The sequence below is a fragment of the Anser anser genome, assembly GCF_964211835.1.
Source record: "Anser anser genome assembly, chromosome: 27".
In the NCBI taxonomy this organism is placed as follows: domain Eukaryota; kingdom Metazoa; phylum Chordata; class Aves; order Anseriformes; family Anatidae; genus Anser; species Anser anser.
Window position 1 is genome coordinate 5,825,377 of NC_139748.1, and position 23,167 is coordinate 5,848,543.

The 23,167-nt window shown below is 63.9% G+C and overlaps 1 protein-coding gene across 4 annotated transcripts in view; it reads right to left on the reverse strand.

Moving 5' to 3' along the window:
* Window positions 1–163: 163 nt before the first annotated feature.
* Window positions 164–23,167, reverse strand: part of KIF21B (kinesin family member 21B) — a 33,654-nt gene continuing 10,650 nt past the window's right edge. For 2 of the 4 annotated variants that reach the window (XM_083812544.1, XM_083812543.1), the window contains exons 2-35: window positions 22,716–22,938; window positions 22,240–22,422; window positions 21,385–21,534; window positions 21,051–21,185; window positions 20,531–20,698; window positions 19,941–20,056; window positions 19,230–19,425; window positions 18,470–18,659; window positions 18,323–18,386; window positions 17,724–17,930; window positions 17,388–17,466; window positions 16,896–17,016; window positions 16,412–16,603; window positions 15,670–15,869; window positions 15,378–15,485; window positions 14,888–14,956; window positions 14,285–14,514; window positions 13,860–14,007; window positions 13,593–13,787; window positions 12,978–13,079; window positions 12,714–12,879; window positions 12,463–12,523; window positions 12,142–12,199; window positions 11,518–11,723; window positions 11,065–11,139; window positions 10,785–10,898; window positions 10,150–10,188; window positions 8,330–8,466; window positions 7,893–8,073; window positions 7,428–7,592; window positions 6,884–7,001; window positions 5,928–6,098; window positions 5,253–5,452; window positions 164–4,095 (exon numbers count right to left, since the gene is read on the reverse strand). In XM_083812544.1, coding sequence (XP_083668670.1) covers window positions 4,041–4,095; window positions 5,253–5,452; window positions 5,928–6,098; window positions 6,884–7,001; window positions 7,428–7,592; window positions 7,893–8,073; window positions 8,330–8,466; window positions 10,150–10,188; window positions 10,785–10,898; window positions 11,065–11,139; window positions 11,518–11,723; window positions 12,142–12,199; window positions 12,463–12,523; window positions 12,714–12,879; window positions 12,978–13,079; window positions 13,593–13,787; window positions 13,860–14,007; window positions 14,285–14,514; window positions 14,888–14,956; window positions 15,378–15,485; window positions 15,670–15,869; window positions 16,412–16,603; window positions 16,896–17,016; window positions 17,388–17,466; window positions 17,724–17,930; window positions 18,323–18,386; window positions 18,470–18,659; window positions 19,230–19,425; window positions 19,941–20,056; window positions 20,531–20,698; window positions 21,051–21,185; window positions 21,385–21,534; window positions 22,240–22,422; window positions 22,716–22,938 — 4,822 coding nt within the window. In that variant the 3' untranslated portion in view covers window positions 164–4,040. The remainder of the gene's footprint in view (window positions 4,096–5,252; window positions 5,453–5,927; window positions 6,099–6,883; window positions 7,002–7,427; window positions 7,593–7,892; window positions 8,074–8,329; window positions 8,467–10,149; window positions 10,189–10,784; window positions 10,899–11,064; window positions 11,140–11,517; window positions 11,724–12,141; window positions 12,200–12,462; window positions 12,524–12,713; window positions 12,880–12,977; window positions 13,080–13,592; window positions 13,788–13,859; window positions 14,008–14,284; window positions 14,515–14,887; window positions 14,957–15,377; window positions 15,486–15,669; window positions 15,870–16,411; window positions 16,604–16,895; window positions 17,017–17,387; window positions 17,467–17,723; window positions 17,931–18,322; window positions 18,387–18,469; window positions 18,660–19,229; window positions 19,426–19,940; window positions 20,057–20,530; window positions 20,699–21,050; window positions 21,186–21,384; window positions 21,535–22,239; window positions 22,423–22,715; window positions 22,939–23,167) is intronic. The other 2 variants (XM_083812546.1, XM_083812545.1) reach the window with 1 other exon arrangement.

Consider the following 23,167-nt stretch of genomic DNA (forward strand, 5'->3'; position numbering starts at 1 on the left):
CAGGCGGTGGCTCTGCAGGACCAGGGCTGGGACCCTAAAAGCTGGGAGGTGCTGGGGAGGAGCCCCAAGCCCTGGTGCTTCAGCTCCTTGCAGCTGGCCGGGCTGAGACGCAGCGCCCCAAACCCCCCCCCCCCCCCGTTTGTGCCATAAGAGCTGTGGGTGCTGGGGAGGGAGATGGGGTCTGGGCTCCCCGGGTGGGCTCACAGTGGTTTGGGGGCATGGCCCTTTGGGACTCCTGCGCCACCTCCATCCCTGCTGTGCAAAGCTCAGCTCCAGGCCGGAGCTGGAGCCGGCCCCTGTGTGCTGGAGGGAGGAGATCCAGGAGCGAGGCGCAGAGCCCAGGACCAGCAGCAGCACCCAGCTCCCCGAGCGAGGGCAGGACCCCCCCGGGGGGCAGGGATCAGCGCACGCTTGGCACAAACCAAGGCACCGAGGGAGAAGCAAAACGAGGTGCGTGGCGTGAAGGCAGCTCCAAGCTGGCCCCGCGATGGAGGGGCCGGGGGAAAAGGCTCAGAGACCCCCGTAAAGCCCCAGGGGAGCGCCCAGCACAGTGCAAAAGGAGCAAAGGGCTGTCCGGCTTCCTCCGCCCCTCACCTGCACTCCTGCCCTTACCCTACACACTCGGTGTATCCAAAACCACGGCCCCAGCCTGAGCCTGCAGGCACCGTCCTCTGGGACGTGGACAAGGTGGTAAAATCGGGGAAGTGCAGCCCCAAACCCTCGTGGTGCCCGCGGGCAGAGGCAGCAACTGAAGGAGCTGAAGGACCAGAGGCCAAGAGCCTCCCCTCACCAGGCCGCCGGCAGGGTGGGACCTTGTGCTTTAGGGTTTGGGGGACCTGCCCCCCAAACCTGGGGGTATGGCTGGGAGCCACGAGCCCCCCAAACCCCACGGTGCAGGGAGTGGGGCAGAGCCCTGTGCAGCCCCCCAGCCCCAAGGGGGGATAACTGGGGGGTCCCGGCCCTGCCCCGGTTTACGTTCAGTGCCTGGGACAGGATCTAGGTTCAACTACATTTTGGGGATGGAAGAAATAAAATTAACACTACGCAGGGGATTCCCCCTCTCTCGCAGACCACCTCCACCCCGGGCAGAGGCTTTGAAAGCAGCGCTTCCCTGCGGCTCCCACCTGCCCCCAGAGCACGGCGGGCTCAGGGAAACAGGGATGAGTAGCAGCCCGTGCCCACGTTGTGCTCTGCGTGCCATCACCCCAGGGAGAGCTTTGCACCCCCAGAGACTAACTGCAAGCACAGGGGCAGGGATGCAGGCTGAGCTCAGCCCTGCAGAGGCTGCTCTCCATCCCCCAAAGGGGCAGGAGGGACCTCTGCCAGGCTGCACATCAACCCCATAAGTAACGGGGTCAAGGCAGAGCCCTGGTGTGAGCATCCTCCAGCAGCGGGAGCCAAATCTCAGCAGGAAATCAGCAGAGGTGGGAGCTGGGGGGGGGGGGGGGGGGGGTTGGGGTGCTGAGCTGCCCAGGGAGGGGGCTCAGAAACGCAGCGAGGTGCAGGTGAGGCCACACGTCTTTGGGACAAACTCAAGCATCAAAATCATAACGACGAGGACGGAAGGAAGAAAAATTCAAACTTCAACCTCCCCCCAACCCCACCCCATCCCCCAGACGAAACCCAATGACAACAGCACCCAGCTTGCACCGTGAGGTAGCTAAACCAGATCAACACCCCAAAAATCACTCCCCTGCGTGGGCAGCACCAACCCACGCAGGGACTACGACACACACAGACGCGCACACACACACACACACACACTATGGGATCACAGTCACCTCCTGCTTCAAAGACCCCCCCCTCCCCGCCCCCTCGCTGCTGGGCCGCGCTCCCCAGCTCCCTGCCCCCTGCAGGCTGCAGATGGGTGCTCAGCATCAGCCAGGATCGGCCCCTCAGCCCTGGGAAGCCAAGCAGGCACTTTGCAGCCTACGTGGAGGGGGAAACTGGAGAGAAAGGCGAGGCAGATCTGACCCCAAATCGCCCCCACAGGGCGCCCCTTCACCGATTCCAGCAGCGCGAGGTTTGAGGGCAGGCGCTGGCAGACCTTGGCGCAGGCACCGACGCCCACAGTGCACCCGGCTGCAGCCACACAGACACACACATCCCCCAAAAAAGGTATCGAGAAGCAGGGAAACCCTCTCCGAGACAGGCTTAGAGGGCGTCACCGCCTCCAGCTCCGTACCTCTGTGCGCTACGCGGGTGGCCGTGGGGCCCTTGTGCCTCTTGGTGTGCCCGGGCACTGTCCTGGGCAGGGTGACACAGCATCGTGCCCTGCACCAAGGCATGCCAGCAGGATTGTTTTGTTGCTTTTTTTCCCCCAAAAAAAACCACACACAAAAAAATAATCCCCATCAAGTCAGTAGAGATGCTCCTGTGCTTTGGGATGTGGAGGAATTGCCACGCTCCACCTGGAGAGGTTTTAAGGAGGGCTGGTGGCAAACGACCCGGGGCTGCTCCAGGAGTTGCTGTGGTTGCAGAAAGGAGAGGGAAAATGGTCTGTGCTTTACGGGGCAGGTCCTGGAGCCCCCGGCCTCCGAGATCCCAGTTCAGCACTGGTGGGATCACGTAGGGAAATCCTTAAGTCCGAGTCCAAATGCTGCTTCTTCTGCGACAAAAGTGAGGTGAGAACACGGGAGGAGAGGGCACCGCTCCCAGGGTCTCCTCGGCCATCCCACAAAACCTGACATGGGGCAGGGGACAACCCAAGGGACCAGGGGAGGGAGAAATCAAAGCTCCAGCGTGGGACCGGAGCCTTGCTGACCCTTAAACCAGGGGAGGAGGAGGGCAGCTGCAGAGGCTGAATCCTCAGGATCACACTCCTGGATGGAGCAAACCATGCAAGATCATCCGCCCGCAGGATTGTCCTTCAAGTGTGCAGCGAGCAGGGAATTTGTGCCAGCCCCAACAGCCGACCCCTTCCTTGCCCTGCTCCCAGCAGGGTCAGCTCCATCCTCACCCAGCCTCTGTGGGGCACCGAGCCCCATGGCCAGCACCCCAGGGCTCGCGGAGCAAAACCGAGCTGATCCCTTCCCAGGAAAAGGGGCTGAGAGCAGGGTGTTGAGAGCCTCCAGCTCCCAGCTGTACCAAAATAAGAGAGAATAACCCAGCCTTGGCTTCTTCAGCCAGGAACTTCTGGTCTTGCTTGGGGTCCTGAGCTCGAGAGGGGTTAAAATGCTTCAGGGACGCACCAGAAATGCCTGCTGAGACCCGAGGTGCCAACAGCAGGGCTGAGCAGCCCGTCCTTACCCCGCTGCAGAGCGGAGCAGGGGGTCTGCTGAGATTTTGGCTCAGATTTTCAGAGGTCACCACGAGGAAACGCAGCAGGTTGGGAAGTCGTGCGATGGATGGAGATGTGCCCGGGTTCACCGTGCGCCCGTGGCTGTGGCACAGCAGAGATGCTCAGGGCGAGCCAGGTCGGACAGGCTGAGGCTGGGGGATGATGGAGCTGCCTGGAAATCCTCCTGCAGACCCCATCGCAGCACGGAGGCCGTCCCACAAGTACCGTCTCCGAAGAAGCAGCCCCGCCATGCTCCGGTCCTGGCCAGCAAACCCCAAACAGCCTCGAGACTGGGGAATGGAGAAAGACTCCTGCAGGAACCAGCCCTGGAGCCAAGAGGGACCGAAGGAGCACATCCACGCGGAGGCTGCTGGAAGCCACAGGGGCAGGAGGGAATTTGGTGTCTCCAAATTCCTTTGAGGAGGAGTCAAGGAGCTCAGCCTGGACTCCAGCCCCTCAGAGTCCTAGCAGGCAGTACAGCAGGGTGGGCAAGAAGGGAGACGAAGTTTCCTGGTCACTGGAAAACCATCGAGAAACCGCAGCAGAAGGGGAGGTGGAGCTGCCGGTGCTCCACGGAGCTGCCTCTTCACGGGAAAAAATCAGTGCTCAAAGTACCAGGTGGGGCCTCATCCACCCCGTCGGGCCAGGCACAACAAATCCCATCCCTGGGCTGAGCTTCTGTCGATGACGGGGTCTCGATAGCAAGGGCGAGGTACCCGGCCGTCGCCCTCCTGTCCCTTCTTCCAGTCCTTTGCAGTCCCTAGTTGGACCCAGCGGGCAACCTCCTCCCGCTCCAGAGCTTCACTGTCAGGTCGCTGAGAAATAAGGGGTGAGAGGGGCGGCGTGAGAGGGGCAGGGGGCTCGGCACTGCAAGGAGACGTCCTCCACCCCCAGCCCCTGGCAGCATGCAGCCCCCAGGGCTTCCCCCAAGCTCCTTCCCCTCGGCGCGAGGACGCCCGGGCTGGTTTGGGGAGCAGGCAGACCCAGTGGGGCTCAGCCTCCAGCTCACCCCGCGGGCAGGGACTGGGGACAAAGGGGAGCGGGGACCCTGACAGCGGGACCACCCCTGCGCCCCTCGGATGAGCTCCGACTAGGTCGAAGTGATGCCGCAGGGAGCTGCTGAGCTGGGTCTCCCCCGGGCACGGGTTTGCTTCGGGGTGGCCCCGTCTCCATGCAAGGGTGCGGGCAGGCCGTGGCTGCCACAGCAGATGTGGGCGCCGGGCGAGAGAAAAAAGAAAAAAGAAAAACAAAAAACCAAAACAACGCGGGGGCGTGATGGGGACCAAGGGGGCGAGTCGCTCCTAGCAAAGATTTATCAAGTGGGGAAAAACGCAAAAGAGTTTCATACCGTTAAGAAGCAGCTCAGACCAGAGAGAGAGAAAGAGAGAGAGGAGCAAAAGCAAGCAACAGCGAGAAAGAGAGAGGGAGAAAGAGATGGAGAGAAAGGAAAAGACAGAAGAAGAGTGCATGAGCAAGAGAGAGTCAGAGAGAGCAGGAGGGTCAAGGCAGACTAGTAGCACGGCCCTTTATGGCAAGGACGCGTCGTGGAAGGCAAGGGGTGAGCCCAGGCACGTAATTCCATAACTTTACCCGGCAGTCGCTGTGGCACAGATGGGAGGTGGGGAGGAGGAGAGAGAAGAGAGAGACAGAAAAAGGAAGGGAGAAAAGGGACATGGTCGAAAAGAGGACATCAGAGTCTTGCTGCCAATTTGCTCCCCGAGAGCAGCAGGGGGTGCCCAGCCCCAGGGAAGAGGGGTCCCTGCGTGGGGGATAACCCACAGGGCATCGCCGGCACGCGGGCAGGGGACAGACTAAGATGGGCAAGACGAGATGAGGAGTGCAGGGACTGGAAAGCTGCGAGACCCCCCCCTTCCCTCCCTCCCTGCAGCCCCCCCAGGCCCAGGGATGACAGGTCGACCCGGGGGGCTCCCACCTCCCGGGGGCTGCGGGGCGCAGAAAGCCTGCGGCTCACCTGGAGGCGGTGAAGATGTGCTTGGAGTTGGTGCAGATGGCATTGATGGGGCTGTCGTGCCCCTTGATCTCCCCAACCGGCGTGAAGTTATCCACGTTCCAGACCTTGATCACGCCTCCTCGGCAGGCGCTCAGCACCATGGGGCGGCCGGGGATGAAGGCCAGGGCACAGACCCAGTCTTTGTGCGCGTTGGGGATTTGCTGCACGTATGGGGACAGAGATGACGATCAGCATCATCTGCAGCCCCGAAAAAGCCTCGTGCACCCAGCTTGAGGGGCTCAGATCATCACCACCCCAGGGCTGACCTCCATCAGCTGGAGTTAGGACGCCAAGGGGCTGGATCCAAGACCCAGAGCTCGGTTTGCCCCCTGAGCAAGGGGCACCAATCCTGTTTTCAGAGTAGAAGCCAGCACCCAGGGACTCAGCACAGTCGATGCTGCAAAGTCTGCGTGCCGAGGGGAATTGGCAATGCTGGGTGCCAATCCACATACACAGGTGTTTATGGGGGTACAGAGCCACCTGGAACAGGCACTGCCAGGAACAGGGGTGCCCTCCAGGTGCGTTCAGCACAGGACACCAGCACCAGGTCCCTGAACCGTCCCCCAGCACCCCCGCAGCACTGCTGCTCTGCCCCACATCACCCTGAGAACCCCCCACACGCTCTCCCGCTCAGACCTGGATAAGTTCCTGCTGCTCCAGGTCCCATTTCTTTATGCCGTTGTCCCTGGAGCCACTGAAGAGGACGTCCCCCTGGATGGCCAGGCACTCGATGCCGTCGTAGTGAGGGGGCTCGAAGTTGTGAGTGGGGCCGATATTGCCCACCATGCCCTCGGCAATCTCAAACACCTGGGGGAAAAAAACAGCGGGGGAAGAGATCCCAGATGGGTGCGGAAATAAATGGAGGTCACTCTGCCTTGGAGAACTTGGCCATCGCCCTCTGAGGTTGGAAATGAGGAGACATTTCTGCTCAGAAAGAGCGGTCAGGCGCTGGGACGGGTTGCCCAGGGAGGTGGGGGAGTCACCGTCCCTGGGGGTGTTCAATGAAAGGTTGGACGTGGTGCTTGGGGACATGGTTTAGTGGGTGACAGTGGTGGTAAGGGGGTGGTTGGACCAGATGATCTCGGAGGGCTTTTCCAACCCTAACGATTCTAGGATTTCACTCGTGGTGAGCTTTTACACCTCTCCACGAGCCGAGCCAAGAGCTCGCAGCTGTCAGAAGAGCAGGACCCTGCCTCCCTCCCCATCCCCCTGGTGCCAGCTCCACCTCAACCTGCTAACAGCCAGCCAAAAATAAAACGGAGGGGTGAGCTTTTGCTGTGCTGGAGCTGCAAATCAGCCGGCACAAAGCGTCTGCAGCAGGAAGGAGAAGTGAGCAGAGCGGGGCAAGCTGCTGATCCGGGTCAGCCGTAACGCGCCAGCACCGGGCACGGAGCCTGAGGGATGAGACAGACAAACCCCCACACCCAAAGCTGCATCCCTACCACGGACAAAAGGCAAGATCTGAGGCGTGGAGGTGCACAGAAAGCCACACGCAGAGGTGAAAACAGAAATCTGGGCATGGAGGCAGCAGGAGGTTGCCGAGACCCGGGCTCCCCGAGGTGCCAGCGGCTCAGCCCGCAGCCAGGGCCTACCTTGACGTAGTGATCCTTGGAGCCCGTCACCACCAGGTCGTGGTTGCTCGCCGTCTGGTTTACCGTGAGACACATCACAGGCCCGATGTGGCCGCTCAGCTTCCCGACGGGCTGCAGCCTACAGAGACCAGGGCCTGGGGTCAGATCTCCCAAAAAGCTCCCCCAAAAGCCCCTCCCAGGCACAGACCCCCAAGCAGGGGAAGGTCCCTTTGGGGAGGGGGGTTGTGAGCAGGGCACCCCAATTCCTAGCGATGCCAGGGGAGCCTTGGGGCATGCAGCAAGGGCTCAGCAAGCCGGTGTCCGCCTGGGAAGGGGGCAACGGCACAGCCTGGGGGGCTGCTGCTCATCCCCCACATCTCCCCCCCTTCTCCTGCGCTCACACCCCAAGTAGCCCCTTTGCTGCTCATCACCCCTTGGGTCCCGAAAGCCTTTATTCCAGGCAACTTCCACTGCTAACGAGGCTTTCCCTTTCCCTGGGGGGTCCTTTTGGGTATCTCTGAGCAGACAGCGTCCCCTCGGCATCAGCGAGCCGTCCTGCCCTCACCTGCTCAGCTCCCAGATGCGGACAGAGTTACCGGTGGCGGCGTAGAGCGTGGTGCCGGTGGGGTTGAGCGCGATCTGGTTGATCTGGTGCTCCCCCTGCACGCTGGTGACAGTGCGGGTGGTGGTCCCGGCGCACGCGTCCCCAGAGATCACCTGGCCAGAAGATCTAGGGGTGGAGGATGAAGCACAGTCAGGGACCAGAGGCAGATATCGGGGCCCCACCGCGGAACCCAACGGGGCTGATGGGTTTGGGATGCCACAGACGGTCCCACATTGGGAAAGGCCCTACAGGTATCATCGACTGTCTGGCCACCATGGGACCAGCCCCACCTCCAAGAGGGTCCCCTCTGTCCTTGCACCCCAACCTCTGGGACCCCAGGGGGTCCCGGGACCAGCTTCTGCCAAGCCAGAGATGCCTCCGGTACCTTGGGACCCCCCTGGGATCCTCCCCCAGCCTGCTACGTACGTGAGGGTGCGGATGCAGCGGGCCGAGTCGCGGATGTCCCACACCTTGATGTACGAGGTGGACACGGTGAACACCAGCCCCGTGTGGCTGCAGTACTTGATGGACACCACGTTGTTCGGGTGTCCCTTGAGGGAGGCGATTTCCTGCCCCGTCACCAGGTTCCACATCTTGCAGCTCCGGTCTGCGGGAGGACGAACGTGCCCATGGGCTGGGCATCAGGTGGGGGTCTCCCAAGGGGCACGGACCACTCCCCTTGCCGAGCACAGCCCCCACGGACCCCCCCCCCAGGGCAAAGGAGCCAACCTGGGCAGCACAAGCTCGATGCTGAGGGCAGGAGAGTGGCTCAGGAGGAAGCATCCCCGCAGTGCCCAGCACGTCACCCACTCCCCCGTGCCGAGCTGCTCACAAGCCAGCATCCTCCTCGCCCCCTCACGCACCTTTGGAGCCCGTGAAAAGCAGCTCATCGGTGGCATCCAGGCAGAGCACGGGCTTGGTGTGTCCTTCTGCCACGGAGACGCATTGCAGCGGGGCCGTCCGGGCGTTCTTGGTGCCTCCCACCGGGTTGATGACGCCCCTTGCATGGGAAAAGAAAGGAGAAGCGTGGTGGGGTGCGTGTGCGTGCAAAGGGGCACCACACGTCCCAGGGGCACGGGGCAGCACGAGCTGCCTCACCCCAAGCATCTTCCACTGCCTGGCAGGGCGATGGGCCCCCTGTCTGAACTCAGCACATCCGAGGAAATGTCTTTATGGAAACCCTGGAAATCTCCCCACTGCCTGATGCCCCCGTCCCGGTGCCCCAGGCTGGGAGAGGGGGCGGCCGGCAGCCTCCGCTCCGCTGCTGAGCCTCTCGAGCCCAGCCAGCAGCGAGCTGAGGAACCAGGAGACCCAGCTCATCGTCCCTCAGGGCAGACAGGGGACAAACTGCACCCTGTCCAGCCTGAAGCTCTGCCATAAATAAACGTTTCAGGATGCTAATATCCAGCGCCCCGCTTCCTTACAGGCTGCCAGGGCTCTGCTCCTTTTAAAACCTCAAGGTTTTAAAACCTTTGTGCCCAGCATCCCCGTGGCAGTGGCTGTGGGAGCCCTGCACGCACCCACTGCTGGCTCCGAGCCCGAGGGGACCTGTCCCTGCCAAACCTCCCTCCACGGGACACCCACAGGCACGCACGACCTGGCTCGTCCCCCTGGGGACACAGCACATCAGGGGTGCTCGGGGCGCTGAGGTCCAACAACCCTACACAGCTACAGCCCTATCCTGCACAGCGACCAACAGCTCCTCCCCTCTGCCATCCCAAAACACAGCCCCGAGCTGCGCTGATCTCTTCTTACGGGCAGGGAAACTGAGGCACGAGGCTGGGGAAGGGCAGGCCCGGGGCCACAGAAGGCTCGCATTAGTCAGGATGGCTGCAGGCTCGTTAATCGGGGTTTGGAAATCACACAGGCACGATCTTCCTTTCTCAATTAGCAGGTGCAACCACGCTCTAATTAAACAGCTCTCCCCTGACCCCTGGTGTCTGTGCCGGCCTCGAGGTGACAAAGTGGGTGGAAACCCCAACTCCCCAGGGCGAGAGGTTATCAGGGGGCTTCGCTGCCTCGCTGCAAAGCACCCAAGGTGACAAAGTGTCTGGTGTCACCCCTCCAGCACCTATGGGTGCTCAGGGCAGGGTGCTGGAGAGCTGCTACTCCTAAAAGGTGAGGGAAAGGTGGTCCTGGCGCTGGGAAACCCCCCCAGCAGGCAGGAGGCGGCACCGGGACAAGCCCAGGAGCACCCTTGCCCCCAGGGCTAAGAGCTCTGCCCCAGAGCCCGGTGCTGGAGATGCACGGCCAGGCATGGGGAGACGTTTCCCGGGAAGCCGCTTGCAAGAAAAACCATGCCGGCAGCGTGCAGGACGGGGCTCGCCCCCCTTCCCCAGCACCACGCAGTCCTGCTGGAGAGCCGGGGGACGGGATGGGACACGGGGGGCATCATGCTGACAGCCCGCCGCGGGTGGCACAGAGCATGCTGCCACTGCTACGCGGGCGGCGTCCGGTGGTGAGGCCGGAGCAGGACGGGATCGGAGGTCCCAACCCGGGGGACGGCGCCGTGCTGAGAGGGGACAGCACGGGGACAGCACGGGGACAGCCCGCACAGGCTGGGAGACGGGGCAGAGCAGCGAGGTGCAGGCAGAGCATGCAGGGACAGGGGAGAGCGACCTCAGGAGAGAGAGAAAGAGAGAAGGAGAGGAGGGAGGGGTAATAAATAGAAAGTTGTCTATACCTCAGCACCTCCGAGACAGAGGAATCGCTGTCATCAGACCTAGGGGCAGAAAATTAGCAGGATTACGGGAGAGAAAACCCAGACTAGAAGAGGCAGCAGAGGAGTCAGAGGTGGAGGATTGTTATTGCATCCAAGCCAGCGCAGGACGTAGAGGAGGAGGAGGGGAGAGAAGGAGAAAGAGAAGCACACACGGAGAGGGCAGAGGAGCAGGAGGGCAGTGAGGGTCGGACAGATCTCCGTCAGGACACGGCGCTGCCGGCAGCACTCCGAGACGTGGGCAGCACCGGTGGGTCCGTGCCAGCCTGTGGGCTTCCTGCGAGCCCCCAGCCCGCCTCCCCCCATCCTGCTCCACCGCCTCGGCCACCAGTCCGTGCCCGGCACCGCTGCGCCTCCAGGTTCAGCCTGGGAGCTCCTGCAAGCGGCCAGCCTGGAGGGGAAAAAAATCCCTCAGGGCCCTGGCACAGCACCTCCTCCCTCCTGCAGAGGAGCAGCCGAGGACAAAACGGTGGCAGGAGGCTGGCTGGAGCCCACCCAGGTGCTGCGCTCCCGCGCCCCGCCGTGGGACCCGGTAGGTGCCTCCGGTGTCACGGCACGGGTCCGTGCCGCGCAGCCCCCCCCGTAACACCCGCACTCACTTGTCCAAGGCCGACCCCTGGCTCTGGTTGCTCGTGAGCCGAGAGAAGACGTTGCGGTCATTGCGCGGGCGGGTGGGGGGGGACGAGGGGGGCGTGAAGCCGACGTCTGGAGGCCTGAGGCAGGAAGGATTAGAGGGACGCGTGATTCGGGGACTACTCATCCAGCACCTGCCAAACTCCTCTTCCTCATACCGGCACCCCAGGACCCGGTGAGCTTTTCTCCTGGTTTGTCCGGGCCACCCGGCCTCCCCCTGCCCCAGTCCCTGGCTCCCGAGCTCACCTGGCGGGTTGCCCACGGTCGTAGGATTTCCTCCGTGTGAGCGGCGACGTGTCCGAGACGCGAGATTGTCTGGGGCTAGGGAAAGCGGAACGGCACGGTAGGTGCCTGCTCTCCTCCCCATCGGGGGGAGCTGCTCCATGCTGAGCCCCTCGTCCTCCCCCGGCAGAGCAAAAGGGGAAGGGGGCTGCCCTGGTGTCCCCACCACCCCATCAGAGTCATCCGGTGGGCACGGACACTTCTGGCAACCCAAGAAGCCTCCATGAAGGACGGGAAGCCAGGGCAGCACGAGGGGGTCCTTCTGGAGAGACCCACCGCTGCTTGCTGCGGGCAAGCCCGGATGGATGCAGGCTTTGGCTCGCCCTCGTTGCGCTGCCACAGGGCACAGCTTCCCCCCCACCGGCCCCAACCTCCGTGAGCCCCCCGCCGCCCCAAGAGCCAGCACCCCCTGCTCACAAAGTGCTTCCTCGCGTGGGCAGGCTGACGGTGCGCGACACCTTCTCCTTGTAATACGGGTCTCGGATGGAGAAGCTGATCCCGTCCTCCTTGATCTCCATGAGGGACGCCAAGGACTTGGTGATGTTCTTGGTGGAGATGTCCAGCGTGGGTCCCAGGCATTCAGCTGACACCGCCTTCATCTGCCCGGAGAGCTTGGGCTCTCCCTAGAGCACGACACGGGGCTCAGGGGAGGCGCAGGGCCAGCAGCTCGCGCCCCACCGGCCGCAGGAGGATGACTGCCCAGTTTTCCATACAGATCTGACAGCCTGCACAGGGCAGTGGGCTTCCCTCCAATTTATCCCACAAAGGATCTAGCACAGGGAATCCTCCTGGTGCCCACCCAACCTGGAAGCCATCAGCTGTGCTCGATGTTTCCCCCAGTACCCTGGGGGACCGCAGAACCAGGAGAGCCGGACGGCTCCTTGCCGAGAGCTGACCCCCTCCAGAGCCCAGCCGTACCCCAAGGCTGGCTCCCCGAGGGCCAGGCAGCGGAGCAGACCCCAAAGCCGAGCCCCACGGCCCTATAAACAACGCCTCCCTCCATCCCTCCTCCAACAGCTGGTGACAGAAAGGCCAACTCACCTTGAACTTGAAGTCATCCTGGCTTGCTGAGCCCTTCATGGTGAAAGACTGGGAGAAGCTGCGAGGAGAAGGTGGCAGAGATGGATCTTCAGGGCCGAACCCCTTTCGGAGAGGCTGCTGCAGCCCCCCAAAACCCCTGAGGTCCCCCCCACTCCCCAGCTCCCTCTCTCCAAAGAACAACCCCATCTTCACTTGGGGTCTATGGGATGTCTGCGCTCTCCAAGGGCTAAGGGCCACAGGAAAGCTTAGGTGGGGACTTCTTCATCAAAACCTACCCGTGAGAGGTCCCGGACATCCCATCCCACAGGGCTGGGTGCTCACCTCCCATCCGAGGCCAGGCTGAATTCGGAGACCTCCTCGTCCGTGCTGGTGTAGCCGTTCTCTGTGTGTAAGGGAGAAGGCACATGAGTGGTGTGAGGGGGGCCACGTCCCATCATGTCCCACCAGAACGGCACCCAGGGGCGCATTGATGCCAGTGGTGGCACCTCCGGGTGCTCCCTGGCACCGGAGGCCCAGCCTCACCCCATGGGGAGGACCCTGACCCTAAAGGGGGACGCTGGGCTCAGGCCCACCTTGCTGGACGTTGTGGATCAGCGCCTGCAGCTCGGGGTGCGACTCGGCCTTCTCCCGCAGGGCGTCCAGGATGAGGTGGTTCTGCGAGGAGCCGGTCACGTCCGTCTGCCTCAGGCGCCCCTCCAGCAGCCGGATCTGGGCCTCCTTCTGTGCCACCTGCAGCCCCTGGAGGACGGAAAGCCACGCCGACCTCAGCATCACGCTGCCTGGGAGGAGCCCCCAGGCGGGGACGAGACCCCAAGGAGGCGGCGCGGCGCCCGCACCTTGTCGATGGATGCCTTCAGGAAGTTGTCCAGCAGGAGCCGGGCTTCGGCCAGGGAGCAGGAGCTGATCACCACCGAGGTGTCCGTGGAGTCCAGCTCCTCCTGGAAGGGGAGGAGAGGGGAACAGGATGGGACCAGGGAGCATCGCAGCAGGGCAGGGTCAGGCAGCGTGGGCACCATGGGTGGCACAGGTACCGCGGGTGGCACGGGCATCACAGGTCCTGCACCAACACCACCCGGTCCTAGCTCATGCCACAGTCAGGGACCGTGTGGCACAGCCAGGGACAGGCTGGGGACAGCGCAGAGCCTCAGCCCAGGCTACAGCCGCTAGAGGGGGCGAGGAGCCACGCATCTCTCCGTTGTGTCCGGTGCCAAAACCGGACACCGGAACCCATGGGGTTTCTCGGGGAAAAAAAAAGCTGGGCTTCCCAGGCATTTTCCAGCATCCCACAAATGTTTGCAGGCTCCCATGGAGACCAGAAACCGGCAGCCCCGTGGGAAGGCTGCGGCTTTCCCATGTCCTGGGGCAGGATGCTCTGGGATGCCCGGGTTTCTTCCCCAGCCTGGTCTTCCCCCCTCGCCTCCCGGGGACGCTCCCACTCTCTCCGTGCCCACCTTGGTCTCCTCGATCTGCATGATGGTAGCCTGGCAGTCGGAAATGCTGTCGTTGATGTAGTCAATGTTGGCCCCCAGCACCTCGATCTCCTCGTTCAGCTCCTGCAGCCCCTTCTGCTCCTTGGGGCTCTCCGCCTGCAGCTTCGCCCTCTTGCCCAGCAGCGCCTCCTGCAGCAGCGCCAGCTCCTCGCGTTTCTGGGGGAAAAAAGAGGGAGTTTGGCACTGCTGGCACGGCCACTCCCCCGTCCCTAAACCCACCACCCTCACCTTGATGAGCCGCTCCATGTCGGCCTCCAGGTTGACGATGGTCATCCTCTGCATCACGATGTCGAAGATGCGCCGCTCCAGGGACTGCCACTTGAGGCGGGCGGCCTTGCTGAAGGTCTGGCTCGACCCCTTCTTGGGGAACTTCTTCCTGCAGCACGAGGGGACCAGAGGCACGTGGCTGCACCGCGTCTGGAAAGCTGTGCTTCCCCCAAAAGGATGCCCAGGCTCTGGCTGCGTCGCTTCTGGATCGCCCAGCTCCGCCACCACCCATCCCTGCTCTCACTAACACAGCCCGTGCCTCGCGTTGGAGGTTTGCCTCCAGCCAAACACACAATAAAAAGCCTCCAGCCCCTGCCACCAGCCTAAAACCAGACACAGGAGCCCCGGGACGCCTCGCCACCCGTCCACACAGCCCCTGCCCTGACCTGGGCGGCCGAGCCCCGTTGGCGGAGGGTGAGGGGTCTCCCAGAAAGTTGTTGATTTTCCGATTCCACTGGCGCACGATGCTGGAGACGGAGCGGGCGCCGGACTCGGGCTCGGAGGAGGTGGTGCTGGCCGAGACCTCTGCGCCCGAGTCCAGCATGGGCGGCTTCTGGCTCGTCCTGCCCGCCACCCGGTCCGACATGGGCTTGGCGAGGCGGCGCAGCGCCGAGACCTGCCCAGAAGAGGGGACGAGGGTATCAGACGGGCGTCCCCAACCCAAGCCTGTCGCCAACTCCCTCGGCTCCCCCAGAGGGCCAAGAGCAGAGCTCTGGAGCCCCGAAGCCATTCGCACAGCCCTGCAGACAGCAGGCAGCTTTGTCCCTTCGCCCTCACAGCCCTTTTTCTCAGCTCAGCTGCCCCAGGAGATGGGCAGTTCGGTTTCTCCGCCGTCTGCAACCCTCTCCCACCAGGCCACCCGCAGCTATAAACCCCCTCCCACCCTTTGGGGGTCCCACTCCCGGCCAGCACCGTCCGAGTGATGCAGTGTCGCTGAGCCACAGCTTGGCCCGGACCCCCACAGAGACGTCCCCCCCCGCCCCCCTCACCTCCTGGGTTTTCCTCCGCAGCACGATTTCCTGCTGCCGCTTCTGAGACTCCAGAGCCCGGATCTGGAACTGCACGAGAAAGACAGACTTGGCTCCTGATGGGGAAAGGAAAGCCGCCCGGACCCCCCAGCGACGGCCACAACACCCCCCCCCATCACCTCGAGCAGTTGCTTTGGCACGAGCAGGGTCACTCCTGATTCTATCAGTGAGCAGGTTTCCAGCCTCAGGGCTGGTTTTGGTGGCACAATCCCCCCCCGGAGCGTGGTGGGGAGCTCACAGCATCTCCAACCATCGCACCGGGAGATGCAGGAAGCCCCCGGGAGTTATTCCTCCAGGTGAGCCCTGCTGGGGGCTAGCAGCCCCTAAAGAGGCCATGGGGACAGCAGGGACCTCCGAGCATCACCAGCTGATATTTACGAGCATCTCGGGGTACCAGAGCAGCACAAACACCCTCCCGGCACCGGGACAGGCAGAAGGGCCGGCTCCTCACCTCCTGGCGCCGCTGCTCCTTCTTGAGCTGCGCGATCTCCCGGTTCCTCTTGGTCTCCGCCAGCCGCCTCCGCTGCTGCTCCTCCCGCATCTGCTTCATCAGCGCAACCTGGGGAGGGAAAAACGCCGGCACGGCGTGGGCACCCAGCGCTCCCAGCAGCCAGGGTGACCCCCCCCGGGACCAAAACCATCCCTTCTGCCTCGAGCAGGGCAGGGATTCAGGCTGGTCCCACGGAAGCCTCCCCGAGGCTGGTCCCGAGGGGCGCCCTCCCTGCCCCGCTGTGCCCGGGTACCTTCGCCTTCTTCATCTCGGCCACCTCGGCCTGCAGCTTCCTCAGCTCGCGCTCGTAGCGGGACTGGTTCTTGAGCAGGCGAGCGTGCTCCTTCTGGGCCGCCTGCAGCTTCTGCAGGTCCCGGTTCATCTCCTTCAGCCGCTTCTCGTAGTCGGCCTTGATCTTGTTGGCTTTCTCCTCCGTGTAGCACTCCATGGTGCCTGGGGGAGCGCGGAGAGGGTTTTGCAAGGGGTCGCTGCGCCCTGCCTGCCTTGCCGGAGCCTTCTCTCAACCCGCAGGGGCTGGGGTCTGTATGGGGTACCCGAGGGGGTGACGGATCGGGGGCTGAGCACAGGATGAGGGCTGTGGGTTGCACCACAAGCGCTGGGCTGGGAGGAGCTGTGAGTCTGGGCCTTCAGCCACGCGCAGCCTGCTTGGCTGGTGCCAGCCCACTGAGCCTAGCACCAGCCACACCACAAGGTTTTGGGGTCCCCACGTGCCCCGCAGCACCTCGGCTCACCCAGGAAGGGGTGTATGGGACTAGAAGGGGCTTTGCTTCCCCATCCTCTCCAGCATCAGTGGGGCCAGGAGCTCTCCAGCTCCCGTGGCGAGACACGCACGGCCTCGGGGTCCCAGGGGCAGCGAAACTGTGCCGGAGCCAGCGGCTGCATGGATGCACTGACCCCGAGCCAGGTACTCAGAAAGGGGGGGGGACAGGGACCCAACACATAGGAATAGGGCCCCTGGGGGAGGCGGCTCTCACTGAGGTTCTGCAGGACCCGGTCCCGCTCCAGCTGCGTGTCCCGGATCTTGTTCTGCAGCAGGATCAGCTTCTCCTCGTACTGGTGCTTGAGGGTCTGCAGGCGCCGCTGGCTGTTCTCCAGCTCATCGATCAGCTTCTGCTTGATCTCGATCTCGCAGGTCAGATCCGCCAGGTCGGCCTGGAAATTCACGGCTGGAGGCCGGGGGGGGAGCAGTCAGGCCAGGAGGGATGGGGACAGCATCACCCCCAGAGAGCAAGGAAGGAGCAGGGGGAGCTGATGGACTAGGGCACGTTGCTGGGGAGTGGCAGCACCCCTACGAGCCTCTGATACCCCTTGTAGCACCCCTGGGGCTTCTCCAAGCAAGAGAGGAGGTGGCCGGGGGTCCCCGTGGACTCCCCCTTCCCAGAACCGGAGCTCAGTGCCAGCAGACACCAGCACATGCACTCCCCTGCTCCGGGCTGCACGCGTAGCTCGGCGCTTTACCCTTCTCCTCCGCATCCGAGTCCGAGTCCACCAGGCTCTCTTCACTGCCCGAGTCCTCGTCTTCATCCTCACGCCCATCCTCTTCCTCGCAGCCGCTCTCGTCCTGTTCCTCCTCCTCCTCCTAAGAGACGAGTGCCTGACCTCAGCTTGCAGCGTGGCCCTGCCCTTCTCTCTGCGCTCTCCCCCCTCCTCCAAACCTGAGCTCACCCCGCAGAAACCAGCCGCAGCCCCTGCTGTGGGGCTCAGCCTCTTCCCAGGGGGCTGCAGCATCATTTCTGGACCCCCCCACCCCATGGCGAGGAGCAGCTCCGTGCCCCATCCATCCCTGCAGCACCGCATCCCCCAAATCTCCTTCACCCACCTCCATACAAAGTCCCCGACCCCCCCAGCCTCCTTGCGAGGCCAGGCTGGGCTCAGTCCCCCTCCCACGGGGGGCTACGACAGCCCTCCATAACCAACCCCCCCTCGGCACGAGCACGAAGCCCCCCTCACCTCTTCTCCCTCATTCTCGTCCGTCTCCTCCCCATTATCCTGCAGCTTCGGCCGCTTCTTGAACGCCTCCTTCTCGGGGCTGGGGGAGAGCAAGGGGGGGCTGCTGGGTCCCAGCAAGGGGCAACACCGGGACGGGTCCCACGGGGCGCCCCCCTGCCTCCCTTTGGGAAAATCAGCCCCTAGGTGTCCACGGTGGGTGAAAAGGAGACCGAGGATGCGGCAGTGCCGGGGGGGGGAACCCAGGTGCCCAGGTTTTATCTGGGTAGCTTTGGGAAGGATAGGGGAGCCCCAGGAGGGATGGCAGCCTCGCCAGCATCACACGGCAGCTGCCCTCACCTTTTCCTCCGCTGCCTCCTCTCCTTCTTTTTGAGGCGCTCCAGGTCCTGCTTGGCCCGGCGCAGGACGTCGGACGCCTCCGTCTCCGCGGGGGCAGCCAAGCCGGGCACCGGGGATGAGCCCACGGAGTAGGGGGGCCGGGCAGAGACGCGCGAGAGGCTGCGCCGCAAGGACTCGTTCATGGATTCGCTCTCCAGGAGTTTGGTCCTGGGGGAAGGCAGAGACAGGACGCGGTCAAAGGGGGGGGGACATCCCACCGTCCCCAGGGTTTGGGACGCCAACCCAGAAGGTTGGGATGCTGCAGACAGGGAGCGCCCCGGGGTCACCGATGGACCCGGGTCTGGGGGCCAGCAGCCCCTGGGGAACACTGGGGACCCCCACCAGCATCTCCCCCATCCATCGACAGCCACACAAAGGACGATGCTGGCCAGAGCAGCACCAAGGCAGCCCCACTGGTCTCAGCTGTTGCCCCATTGGGGTCTAGGAGCCATCCCAACAATGCTGGGGGCACGGAGCTGAGAGCAGCGGGCTCGGACCCTGCAACAGCACCCACCAGCCCGGGGACCTGGGTGAGCCGAGAGACCCGGTGCCTGGCTCACCTCAGCTCTTCGATCTCCCGGATGTAATTCTGGATGAGGGCGCCGATAGCTTCGTTACCGTCCCCTGGAGGAGGAGCAGAGGCTCAGGTGGGTCACGGGAAGAGCCGTGGCGCGGTCCCAACCCAGCCCCGAGGCGCCCAGCCTCACCTGCCTTGGCCAGCATGAGGTTGGCCTCCTGGCTCATGAGGTGGGTGACCCTGCTGTTGATGGCATCGATGGCCTCCTGCATGGCCTTCACCCGCATGCGCAGGGCGCTGTTCTCCTTCTGCAGCATGGCGTTCTCGCGGAAAAGGTCGCTGTAGCCCTCCGAGCCGTCCTCCCCGATGACCCGCTTGCCCTGCGGGGACAGGGGGCAGCCCCTGAGCGCGGGGTGCGCCGGGACACGGGCACCCACCCACATCCAGCGCAGGGGAAGGGAAAAACCTAAGGACCAGGAAGGCCTGAACCCAACGGGCAGAGGGTGAGAGATGCTCCAAGGCTTTGCTCTGCCTCGGCATCCCCACGAGACTTGCCCGAGGTCCTCCCATGGCAGGGCAGGAGCTGAGCCCTCGGTCTCCTGAGCCTCCCAGGCTCGAGCTGCCAGTCCAACCTCCTGTACCGGGGGAGCATTGGGCAGGCATCAGCTTGGCAGTCATCACCAGCGATGCCAAAGCACCAGCCTCATGGTTTCTCAGTGCCATGCCACTTCCCCAACACCCCAGTGCCACCAAGACACAGCAGAACAGAGCTCGGCTGGCTGGTGGGACACAGTCCTTGGGGGAAAGGGCTGGAGACAACCGGGGTATCCTCGGGGAGGGGACACAGTGGGCAGGAGGGTCTTGCTTGCTAAAATCACCCCGATGCAAGCACGAGGAGGCTCCCTGCTCCTGGCTCCATCCCAACCCACAGCCTTTGCTCGGGCGCTCACCGCCTTGTACTCCATCAGCTCCATCTGCAGGCGGGCGATCTCAGCCCGCAGGGCGCTGATCTGCTGGCTGGTCTTGTCCTGGTTCACCACCACCTTGTTCTTGATGTTGCGAGCCCGGTTGGCGTACTTGAGGGTGTTCAGGGTCTCCATGAAGTCGCGGTCGGAGGGGCTGACGCAGGCGATCATGATGGTTTGGCTGGGGGAGGCGAGGGTCGCGGTCAGGGGAGGTTTCCCCCATTTGGCACACGGGATGCTGCCGAGGCCACGTGCCTCCAGACACCCGTCCCAGCCCCTCTGAGTTTTGTGAACGAGGAATGAACCGGGTTCAGCTCCCCCTGGGGTCAGAGCACCAGCAGGATGCGTCCGTCCCATCAGGCAGCACGGAGCAAAACCAGAGCAGGCACCGGGCTCACTGAGGGAGGGGGAAAGGGAGCAGTGCCCCCAGAGCAGGCGGGGAACCAAGGCTGCCCCGTGCTGGGCACTGCCTCCTGCTGTGTCCCGGGTCCACCCGGGACCAGCCCATTCCACCAGAGCTGCCCCCTTGCACTTGGTGCTCACAAGCACCCGAGGTGTCCCCACCGGCAGCGTCTCGCTCTGCCTGCCAGGAGGCACCCACCCCACAGCAGGCAACCCACAATGTCTTTGAGTCCCGAAATACCTCCCCCAAGCCCCACAGACCCTCATCCCATTTGCAGAGGGACAGCCCCATACCTGTTGCCCCCGAGAGAATCCTGCAGCAGGCGGGTGAGCTTGGAGTCCCGGTAGGGCACGTGCACCACTTTCTTGCTCTGGTCTCCCAGGGCGCTGATGACGTTCCCCAGGGCCAGCTGCCAACACAGAGGGAAGCCCCCGCCCCAAATTCAGCCCCTGCTGGGAACACAGGCGCCCCACGGCCGGCGTTTGGGGCCTTGGGTGCGTGCTGTGGGGTGCCAGAGCCGGAGGCTTCCCTGGCCAGGCTCAGCATTCGCCCCCCTCCCCGGGACGCGCCTCCCTCCGACGTGCAGCGAGGAGCAGCGCTGAACCTCGGCGTGGGTTTTAAGCTCAAATGAGCAGACCTCGAGCTTTTGGGGGCTTTCACCCTTGTGCCCAGCTGGACCCCCACCCCACGCCCTCAGCAGTAAAGCCGTGCCCTCACCGCTGCTGTTTAGGGTCACGGATAATCCAGGGCCAAGTGGCAGAACCCACAGCAGAGAGAACAGCAACTCAGCAGCTCGGAGCAGCCCCAAGCAGAACCTAAAGGTGTCCCAGGGCCCCCCACAGCCCCCGTCTCCCCCTGCCCCTTTGCCCGTCCAGGGCCGTACCAGCCCGCAGTTGATGGAGATGCCTTCCTTCGCCCTCTCGCCGGTAGCACCCGTTCGTTTCAGCCTCTCCGAGCCCGCCAGGTCAACGAAATGGAACTTGGCCGTGAGGGTCTCGTACTCGGTGGTGGGCTGGGCTCCGTCCAGGAGGCCGCTCACCTCCCCGTTCACCTGCAGCCAGGCACATGCAGAGGGGTCACCGCCACGACCCCCGAGCAGCCAGAAACCCTCTCGGCCACATTCAGCCACCAGCAAAGCCCTGAGCACCCACCCTCAGCACTCAGCCCCTCGAGGATCGGGGGAGAGGATCCCAACAGCAACTTGCTGTGGGTCACCCTGCCCGGAACGGGGCTGCTCATCTCCCGTTAAATGTTAATAATTGCAATAACAGGAGAGAAGCAAAACAAAAACCCAGCTCTCTTTGCAAGACTTCAAACCCCTGCCTCTTTCCAGGAACCCCCACGCAGAGCTAAGGCGGGGGGGGGGGGGGGGGGACAGGCTCCCCAGCCCCCCCGTGTCTCACCAGCTCCGGGCGGGCGCAGACCCTCATCTGGCACAGGTGGATGGTGAAGATGGCATGGGAGCGGGAGCTCTGCACGTTCATCTGGGTGCTGGCAGTGGTGCGGGAAAGAGCCCCCTGCTTCAGGCACTGGATCAGCTGCAACGACGCACGGCAGAGAGGAAACGAAACCTTGGAGCAGCCTTTTAGAGATTTAGGACAGCACCCCTCGGCAGCCCCGACCTCCCCCTGCACCACCCTGGGGCTGCTCTGCTCCGTCCCTCCTCGCCTTGCTCCCCACGTAGAGCATCCCTGGCTGCGACCCCTCTTCTGCAGCCCCCCCGGGGGCCGAACCCACCTCGTCCTGCGAGCTGATGAGCCGCGATGTGACGCCGGTGGTGTAGATGCTCCCGCTGGCGTCCTCGTGGATTTTGATGTTGGATTTGCGGTGGCGCGCATCCGGGTCGCGGGCGCTGTCAAACAGGTCCAGGATCTCCTCGTTGTAGAGCTGAACGGGGTGAAAGCGGGCAGGGGGGTGAGTAACGGTGAGCAGGAGGCTGCTGGAGCCTGGCACGGGGGGGGGCTGGAGGTGCTGCCCTGTGCCCTTCTGCTGCTGCAGTCCCAGAGCTAGGACGGGCTGCGCAGGAGAGCTGGGGGTGCAGGCACGTAGATGCAAGCGTGTGCGCACAGGGAAGGATGACCAGGAGAGCTGGCGTGCATACAAGTGTAGGAGAGGATGCACAAAGGATGCACAAACACGTAGAGGAGGTGGTGCATGGGTAAGCTTGGATCTAGGTGTACACGTGCCCAGAAGGGATGGGGTGAAGGGGGACGCGCGCCCCGGCCACACAAGCAGCAGAGCCCCAATCCCACCACGGGTCCCGAGGTCAACTCCACCGGGTGGAAGGGGACACGGCAGGCCAGGGGAGTGCCAGACAAGCAGGGACAGCCCCAAGGACTCAGAGCTGACAGCAGTCAAACACCTCAAATAGGAGCGAGAGAGCCCAGAGCACCCCAAATCTCCTGGGGACCAAGGCACGAGCTCCCATCCCTGGGGGGAGCTCCCAAGGAAACGCCACCCCAGTTTGTGGCCATCGTGAGGCCAACAGCACCTGGGTGCTTTGAGCCTCCTGCGTGCCGTCACAGCTCCAAGAGCCCAGGACAAGGCAAAGGGTCCCCCCCAGGGCGCCGCCCCAGCCTTGCTGTCACCCACCTCCAGGAACTGGGCGCTGACTTTGAACTCGGGTGCCGCCACGCCTTGGCTCTGTGCCGCCCGCTTGCGCTCCTCGATGCCGCTGAAGAGGTGGCCGATGGCCCGCGGGATGATGCCCTGCTCGTCCTCGGAGATGTTCATGTCGAAGCCCGTCCCCATGGTGTACGTCTTCCCGGCGCCCGTCTGCGAAGGGGCCGCGATGGGGGGGGCTGCTTGGGTCCTCGATGCCCCCTGCGCCCACACCACCCCGGGCTCCCCAAATGCCCCAGAACCCCACACATGCCCCAGCTGTGTCTCCCCCTTCTCCCACCCCAGCCCAGCCCCTGCCCCAGCTCCCACCCAGCCCAGGGCCATCTCTGTCCCCTCTGCGCCCAGGACCTTTAACACCTTTGCCTTCCCCTAACCTCTGCGGGCGCCAGTGGCTCAAGAGAGCCCAAAGCCCACGACGGAGCCCAAGAAGAGGGCAAAGCAGGTACCTGGCCGTACGCCAGCACGGTGGCATTGTAGCCCTCGAAGCAGCCTTCGATGAGCTTGCCCACGCACGTCGTGTAGATCTGCTCCTGCCACGTGTCCAGGTCGAAGACGAAGTCGTAGGTGAAGGCTTTGTCTTTCCCCAGCAGAACCTGGGGCTCGCCGGGCGTCACGGAGGTGCAGATGTGACATCCCTCGATCTTCTCTTTGGACAGCTGGGGACGGATCCTGCAGGAGGAGGAAGAGGCTGAGGACAGCCTCGGGGCTCACCTCGCTGCCTGCTCCTGGGGACACCACCGTGCCCCACGCTGGAGCCGTGGCTGCTCCAGGCAGGTGACAGCAGTGCCACCGCTCGCGGTACGGAGCGCACAGCTCACAACAGCTTCCCTTGCACCGACAGCTGAATAAAGCCCAGTCTCCCACTCCCACACCAGTTTATTCACCATGTCCCCAGCCA